The sequence below is a fragment of the Taudactylus pleione genome, unplaced genomic scaffold (assembly GCF_031769625.1).
Source record: "Taudactylus pleione unplaced genomic scaffold, aTauple2 ptg000541l, whole genome shotgun sequence".
Taxonomy (NCBI): domain Eukaryota; kingdom Metazoa; phylum Chordata; class Amphibia; order Anura; family Myobatrachidae; genus Taudactylus; species Taudactylus pleione.
Window position 1 is genome coordinate 885,918 of NW_028284943.1, and position 8,926 is coordinate 894,843.

Consider the following 8,926-nt stretch of genomic DNA (forward strand, 5'->3'; position numbering starts at 1 on the left):
CTTGTGGCGCCATATAAATAAACAATAACAATAATATTTTGTAGTTCCCCATTGTGCAACCAAAACAGCTCTAGCCTGTTGGAGCATTGACTCCACAAGACCTCTAAAGGTGTCCTGTGGTATCTGGCACCAAGACGTTAGCAGGAGATCCTTTAATTCCTGTAAGTTGCAAGGTATGGCCTCCATGGCTCAGACTTTTTCTACCTCATCCCACAGATGCTTGATCAGATTAGATCTGGGAAATTTGTAGGCCAAGTCAATACCTTGAACTCTTTGTCATGTTCCTCAAACCATTCCTGAAAAATTCTTGTAATGTCCTTTTCCTGCATGAAGGGCCACTGCCATAAGTGAATACCATTGCCATGAAGGGGTATACTTTATCTGCAACAATGTTTAGGGAGGTGGTACATGTCAAAGTAACATCCACATGAATGGCAGGACTGAAGGTTTACCAGCAGAACATTGCCTAGAGCATTGCACTGCATCCATTAGCTTACCTTCTTTCCATAGGGCACCCTGGTGCAATCTTTTGCCCAAGTAAACAACGCACCCAGCCGTCCACATTATGTAAAAGACAACGGGATTCATCAAACCAGGCCACCTTCGTCCATTGCTCCATGGTCCAGTTCTGATGCTCATGTGCCCATTGTAGGCGCTTTCAGCATGGAGAGGGGTCAACAAAACAGCAAGCTGTGATGCACTGACACCTTTCTATTCTATTGCAAGAGCCATCATTAACTTTTTCAGAAATTTGTGCTGCAGTAGCTCTTCTGTGGGATCAGACCAGACGAACTAGCCTTCACTCCCCACGCACATCAGTGAACCCTGGGCACCCATGTCCCTGTTCACTGGTTGTCCTTCCTTGGACCACTTTTGGTAGGTACAAACTACTGCATACCAGGAACACCCCCAAAAGACCTGCTGCTTTGGAGGTGCTCTGACCCAATCGTCTAGCCATCACAATTTGGCCCATGTTAAAGTTGCTCAGATCCTTACACTTGCCAATTTTCCCTGCTTCAAACACATAATTTTCAAGAACTGACTGTTCACTTGCTGCCTAATATATCCTACTCCATGACAGGTGTCATCTAGCAAAATTATCAATGTCATTCAGTTCACCAGTCACTGGTTTTAATGCTATAGCTGACTGGTGTATGTATAATGTTGTCCAACATGGGACTTGCTTGTTTACTAGTGTGCTTGTTCATGCCATGCATCTTGCTTGTATTTCTTTTCTGAAAGTCAATAAATAAATTTTGCACTAAAAGTTTCTTTATAAAATAAATATACACATGTTTTATACAAAAATATTAGCTTAAAATTACAACCAAATAAATATACACAAAATAAAAAATAAAAAGATGTATTACACATTAAATATAATAAAATACAAGTTCAAAATCTGTAAGATAGTTGCACTTTAATTAACATAATAAGTAAGACGGCTAACTTAAAAACAGCAAGGCTAAAGCCAAGATTGGACCCACATCCTGGATGACAAAAAACAAATATTCACAGCATTAAAGAATTTTTTTTGTAGTTGGAATGCAGTACATCAGATGTTACTGGTTTTGATCAGCGTTCTTTTGGATCCTAATGTGAGTTAGGGAGCAGCCGAGTACCCGAGATGTCCAGTCTTATGGTGCTTAATATATGACTAAAGTAGGGTGCATAGTCAGCGCTGCATCTACTGTGATTAACGTATGTACTGGATGTGTTACTCTGAGACTGTTAATATGGATGTGGAAGGTAGATGGGGATATGTAGGTTTCTTAACCACTAAATGTTTGTGCTGGGAAAGAATTACATAAAGCCGGTGAATACTGTCTACAATAGGTGGAATTTTCCATTTAAATGAGTGGTACACTAATCACCAGTTTCATGTATTCCTTTGCAAGCACATACATTTAGTGGTATATTATATGCACATCCGTACCCACCTTCCAGATCCACATTAACACCCTCATAACAACACCACCCCAATAGACACGTTTATCACACTAGCTGCAGTGCTGAGTACAGACCCTAATTAATTAGTAGATCATATGGTATCAGATGGTGAAAATGCAGGTTTGAAGCAACCTGCACCAGACATCTCTAAGCCACAGGCCATAGGTGCACACATAACTGCCTTCTCTTCAGCTGGTTGTAATTCTTCCTGCAGCAACTGAACAGCCTCCCTGAAATAGAGACAGGTCACACTCAAATTTCATGTCTGTCTGTAAAATAACATACAATAACAGTCTGAACTGCACCCGGTAATAGACTATGGGCCTGATTCAGCAAGGATCGCAACTGTGATTACAAATGCAATCGGCTGATTGTTGCATTCTGCGCATGCGTAAGCATCGCTGTGCGCGAACACTCCACTGCGATTGGGACTGCAATCGCAGTGACTAGGCAGACCCATCGCAGAGTGATTGACAGGCAGTATCGTTTGGGGGTCGTGACTGGATAAATGCAGGTGTGCCAGTGCGTTCAAACGCTGTTACAAGGCGTGCATAAATTAGCCATTGCGATGCCATATGCAGCCTCAGCTCACTCTGCATATCGGAAAGTTAGCAATTTCTGAGTAAGGTCAGAGCTTGTGCAAGTGTGCGAGGCTCCGATTGTACTCGATGTTACCAATGTTTTTGGAGACTTGCTAAGTATTACGGATGTGTGTAAGGTACGGTGGGTGTCTTTATGTTGTGCTGTGACGGCATAGTGATTGCAGAGGATTTGCATATCTTCGTAGTGAGACTGCGTGTGTAATCGCTATTGCATTCGCAGTTGTGATCCGTACTGAATCAGGCCCTATCTCTGTAGTTATAATGAGATGATGCTGCTTATGACAATATTTTATGTTACACTACAAATAATTCTATGCTAATCGCAAAATGCAGCAAAACTGCAGACTTGTCACCAATATCACAGCAAAATGAATAAAAATCTGTTCTTACCAGGCTGCCCGTGGCATTGCATAGTAGATATGGGATTGCGGAAAGCCATTGAATGTGGAAGATGTTGCCACTGTGTATGCGCCCATGTTGTCAAACAGGAGCCAGTCACCAACATTTATTTCAGGCAGTTCAATATGCTCAGCAATCTGATCTACTCCATCACATGTTGGTCCCCACAAGCTACTGCTGTACACAGGATGGTTTGGAGAAGACTTCTGAGAAAGAGAATCAGCGAATCAGTGATAAGGTCTATATAAGGAGTTGTTGACCTATCATTTAGAAAGCGTTGGTACACACTTGTGGGCAGTGTAACATATGCCTGTTAAATGTACACTATGGTTAGCACAGCACAGTTAACACTGTTTATGCCTGTCAGAATAGGGATTAATAAAACACAAATGGCCTGATTCACATGTGATGCATGTGCAGCACGGGTTTGCTGTTGCTCACAGTTTGGGACAGGAGGGGACGACAACGCTCTAAGTTTCCCAAAACTGAGGCGTGTTGCCACCATTGTGGGGGAGTGGCGAGGCCAGGATCTCAGTCGGCTGGCGGAAATTTCCTGGCCTCTTTTCAGCATCTGCAGTGACCATCATGCGTGATCCCATGGGTCACTTAAACGGCCGATAGTATCGCAGATGATCCGAAGTTGCGTTCTAGAGCGCAACTCGGATCAGTAGTGCATGCAGGAGGCAGGACACATACTGCTGCATCACCATATTAGAGCTATAGCAGCTGCTACCATGTAAGCAGCTGCTATAGCTACTCCGTCCGCTGCTGAATCAGGACCTATGGCGCTTGCCATTTTTTTGCCTGAGCAATATTAACTAGCATTCAGTGCCTTTAATAAGCAGGTGTGAATTGACCCAAAAGTACATATCCTTCAACTGTTTTAAGCTTGTATAAGTATGTTTTAATGATTGAACCATAACTGAAACCTCATTTAATTGGACAAATAACTCAAACCAGCTTTATAGAATTATATGCATATGACACCTGTACCTTGAGAAGGATGGGTTGAGGAGGAGCATGATCAAAGATGATACAGTTGAATGATCCATAAACACCGTCATTAACATAATACATGATGTTCTTGTTAGGGCAGATTCTTTCATCTTAAATAGAGAAAGTTAATTAAATTTAGTGTTTAAGTTTTTCTCAAAAAATATACTTATTGGGATAATGTGACACCCTCCTACACAGTACACAGGTAAGGATATTCAGAGAAAGATTACAGAGGTGTTTCATCTCTCTCTTTTTAATGATGTTTGCAATAGCAACACCGACCTAAATATCTCGGGTGGATGCGCATCAAACCAGGATTTTTGTCGGTGTAAATGGATCCACCCGGGTTCAGGGACCCAGTTATTCAACTTGGGTACTTTGTAGGGTTGGCCACGGGTTGTTTCCGTGCCACCCTGCAGTGTAAACGCCGCAATCCGGGCCTCATACCGCCCAATTGGCCGTCTTCAGTGGTCGCTTGGAGTTTACATCATCTGCAAGTGTCCACTGCAACACCGAAGAGCCAGGTCACTGCAGACCCGGCTCCGGTCTGAATGGCGCCCATTCGGGAATATCCTGGGTTGGCGCCGCAGTCTGAAAGGAGAAAGTTCTGGGTTTGATCTGGATTGAAACCCTGTTCCAAACCCTTGTTAGACCCAGAACTTTGGTATAAAAGAGATTGAAACACATTATTTTATATGTTTAATTAGACATTTTCCTTATATGTCTGTATACCATTCTGATTTATCTTATTTTCTCAATAAAAAGAGTTTGTGTAAAAATAAAGAGATATTAGTTTAGTAGGTGTACACTATAATACACATAACACATAACTGTACCTAACTATTACTGCTTATGGTACACCCTGATTTACTGGCAGCAGCTGGCCCTTCTGTCTCTGCAAATTACAGAATAGACAACTTTACCAAAACTCTAGCATTTCAGGAATTGTAATATATGGTGTTTACAAAACATAAAGGCAACAAGTGCTAACTTTTTGCAGCACTGAAGTTTTGGTAAATGCTGTTATCCAGCAATTAAAAGGGACCTGAGCAAAATACAAGAAGGCAACCATGAAAGAACCATAAAGTACATTGTTATCTGAACATTCTAATCATAGAACATGCCAAAAATATTATATTTCACAATTGATTTTTAGCATTCATATGTGTATGTATATATGCTGTATTATACTGGGGATGTCCATGAAAACTTACAAATATAAATAAATATAACATACTATATGATCCGGAGTGGTGTAGTTGCACCTCCTTCTTAGCAATTACGTTTACGGCCAAAGTGAAAGCAGATGCCACATAATATCTCCCTGGTTCAGCAATGATCTCCACACCAGAGCCTTCTGGGAAATAAAGGTCCAGTGCTGGATTTATCACAGCTGAGATCTGTGAGAGAAAGATAAGCCATACACAGTTTGTGAGCATCCCAGTCTTTGACGTTATAAATTATATAATGTAATATATATATAATATAATATAATATAAAAAAAATTCTCACCTCATTAAACAGATTTATTTCTTCCTCTGTCCCAGGGAAACCCCCTCCGATATCCAGCAGGCACATCTTGTATCCAAACTCAGACGCCATTTCAAAAACTTGTTTGGCATCTAAAATGGACTGAGCATATGCCTTAGGACTGCTGCATCCGCTGCCCACATGGAAACTGCAATAAAAAGATCACACTGAAATCCCAGGCAACACGGCTTCCAATACAGAGGTATACATAGGCTAGACAGAACTTTATTATCCCACATTTCCAGACCTTCCCAAAATGCTACCTCATAATGCTGATGTCATATCTGCAACACGGCTTAATACAAGTTTTCTATAGGTTTTTGGAAGTCGATAAAAAGTTTGCTGGACTGATACATAGAACGACGTAGTAACTAGTTATGGATGAACTCTCCCAAACCAAATTATATTATACATTTGTCTAACATTTACATTAAACAAATACATAGGGACAATACAATATAGGATTCTTTCATTTGGGCATATAGGATTAAGTAAACAGTAAAATGTATGTTTCCAAGTCAAATACATTCACGGTTCTATACTTAAAACATCATCTGACTTAGATGATACCCAGCTATACACTAAACAATGTGTCACTGACACCTCCTGTAATGGCTAGAAAGCAGATGCTGTACTTAAGCTATATGATTGGAGACTGGGGGGGAATATACTAGGCTCTGATTTTGAAAAACTGGCGATTTTTCAGGAGTTTGAAGTCTCCAAATGTAATAAAATACGACTAGTGGCAAACTCTCTAGAAATCTGTTTAATGAATCACTCTCAACTGGATACAAGTCATCATTCTGATTTTGTAATGTCAAACATACAAGTCATCAGATGTAAAGCCTGTGACTTGTAAACTCGCCATAAAAACGCGCAGATTAAAAAGAGGTGCCTCTGGCCAGCGAGATTGCTGAAACTGCATAGGTGTTAGTGTCATGTTAAGTGCCCAGGCAGAAAGTAACAAAGAGTTACATTAAACATATGGAATACTGAATTAAGAGGTCCCAAAAAATAAATATCGTGATAGGCAGAGTAATATGTACTGTCAGATGTAAGAATCTTTCAGTCGCCTGAGTTGGGGAGAGAGAACTCACATCCCATCACACAGATGACAATGTAAGTGCTGATACTATATTGTAGCCATAGAAGAGTATCATACAATCATGCTACCACCACTGGAGAAAACAAGGTTTACTCTATAAGATATACTCTACTCCCTTTAATACAGTTCGGGAAATGATAAGTTTGTAAGTTTCTGCTGGATTCAACCCATTTGGCATTTACCATTAGTTGATACATTTACCCCTATTACATTGGTACAGTTGCAAGTTCAACTCACCTAACACCAATTACATCAATATGCAGATGTTTAGCCATTTCTAGCAATTCCCTACATGATGTTAATGGAGCCCCAAACTTTATGCTAAGCGGTGTTGAGGCATTAGCGTGGTCTGTAGCTATGCGCAGTATCATCCTATAAACAATAAAGAGGACAATTAGGCTCCAGAAACTCTTACTAGTTTATATATAAAGTGACCTAGCTTCTGAATATTATTTAATTTCTGCCCATACAACAGCGGGTACATACTTGGCATTTGGGTGGCTTTGAGACACTTTGTATAGCTCCAGTTCATTATCAAACGTCATCCTTTTGACTCCGTTATCAACAGCGTATTTAATATGTGAATTCTGCTTGCAAGGATTTGCATAAATGATGTTTTGTGGCTTCACACCAATGTTTTTCACTAGTTTAATCTCATTCTGCAGTGAAAAAATATACAGTGTGTTATACACATGTAGTGAATCAATAAGCCTTTGCCTTCCCAAGTGATGTTATATCAAACAAAGGGACATATCAGTCTCTTATTACCTTGCTGGCACAGTGAAATCCAGCCCCCAGTTCAGCCAGAATCTGAACCACTCCCCGGCTGCTATTACATTTGACAGCATAGAAAGGCTTCACACGAGGTAGAGCTTTCAGAAAGCGCAAATGTTTCTTCACAACATCCCCCAAGTCCGCAACAAAAAAGGCATCTTGGTCATCCTGAGGACAGATACAGGGGATACTTTTAACAGGACAGGAATAAGTGATATAGCAAAGCAACAAAGACTGAATATCAAATAAAGACTGCAGTACATTTTGAAATATTATAACAAATATTTCAGAGAAACCTATCAGTCTAGGGGTTATTTTGATATTTAACAGCAGCCACTGGGAATATTTTTACTAACAATTTTGTAAAGTGTGACAAGTAATTTTTATTTATTTATTCTAGATTCTGTAAAATAGAAATGTGTACAAGAAAAAATAAAAGGGAATGTAATAAGAACTCTATATACTATACGCTGAAATTCACTGGAGTTATGTATTTTTCTTAAATAGTTTAGCAACTTTAGAAGATTAAAAATATAATCTAAAACATTGGACTTTGAGTTGTTTCCGCTCTCTAAATATACAGATGGGTATAAATCCTGGCAGAGCCACAAAGGATTCCAGTAGGCCGAGTGCCGAGGCCGTGGCCACTGATGGAGACAGGGCTACGTCCCCTGGTCCAGTACTTATCTATGGTGCGCGCACAATGGAAGGGGGGTAAGGGGGTGCAATGGCATTGCAAGGGGGTAAGGGGGTGTAATGGCATGGCAGGGGTTGTGATAATCGGGTACTTACAATCTTTGATACATCATTAATGATTTCCTCCATCAGGTCTCTGGCCGTAAAGCCTTCCTCCACCATGAAGAAGTCCGACTCCTGTATATACGTTGGCATTGTAATAGTCTCTACATTAGGGTCCCTACTGATAACTTCTAGGTTTGCTGTTTTAGATATGAAACAAGCTGCAGTGAAGGACAGTAGTATGTTAGAGAATGCACACACACCTTTGGAAACAAGCAACACTACCATGTGATGTATAATGTGCCAGTACTGTGAGTGATGAGGAGGAGAATTACCTTCTATAGCAGAACCCAAGGAGGATCTGATGGTAACTCCCCGATGTTGCAGCACCCCAGGCTGGTGGTGTCGCCTCCGCCGCTGGCGCCTTGTGGTTTCTGTAGGTAAAGAGGAGCGATGAGACTGGGCACCGTGACAGTGCTGCAAACCCCCTCCACACCCAGGGCCGGCAGGCCCATTACGCCAGGTACGCAGCTGTCCCCACAGCTGCCGGCTTTATAATGAGTCACACTGATTCATTGTCACTGTTTCCAACTCTGAAATGAGAAACAAGCAACTCTTGAGTGAAAAACAAGCCCAAAACAAGCCCAACCCAATCTGATAAAGCCCAAAACATAAACCCAACATAATATGGTGGTACGGGGGTGGGGGTAATTTAATGAAAGCCACAAAGTTATTGTTAATTTTATTAAAATACATATAAATATTTGCAAAACATGGCTTTTCCCTGCTCTACAAATAGACTCCACTGTGCGAATTAAAGTGCAGGGCACTC

At 40.8% G+C, this 8,926-nt stretch overlaps 1 protein-coding gene across 1 annotated transcript; it reads right to left on the reverse strand.

The window, feature by feature from the left end:
• Positions 1-1,268: 1,268 nt before the first annotated feature.
• Positions 1,269-8,528, reverse strand: LOC148500856 (antizyme inhibitor 2-like). The gene is made up of 10 exons (XM_088451248.1): positions 8,430-8,528; positions 8,149-8,315; positions 7,351-7,524; positions 7,069-7,241; positions 6,820-6,954; positions 5,460-5,625; positions 5,185-5,347; positions 3,945-4,057; positions 2,943-3,157; positions 1,269-2,180 (listed from the first exon to the last, which is right to left on the reverse strand). Exons 2-10 carry the CDS (start codon positions 8,245-8,247, stop codon positions 2,042-2,044), a joined length of 1,377 nt encoding a protein of 458 aa, XP_088307374.1. The 5' UTR covers positions 8,248-8,315; positions 8,430-8,528; the 3' UTR covers positions 1,269-2,041.
• Between the last annotated feature and the right edge of the window lie 398 nt (positions 8,529-8,926).

Excerpts from the sequence above, each read along its gene's own strand:
- LOC148500856 (XM_088451248.1), bottom strand. The coding sequence starts at position 8,247 with ATGCCAACGTATATACAGGAGTCGGACTTCTTCATGGTGGAGGAAGGC. Across the intron at positions 7,242-7,350 it reads GATTTCACTGTGCCAGCAAG|AATGAGATTAAACTAGTGAA; the intron begins GTAATAAGAGAC and ends TTTTCACTGCAG. Across the intron at positions 5,626-6,819 it reads ATTGATGTAATTGGTGTTAG|TTTCCATGTGGGCAGCGGAT; the intron begins GTGAGTTGAACT and ends TTTTTATTGCAG.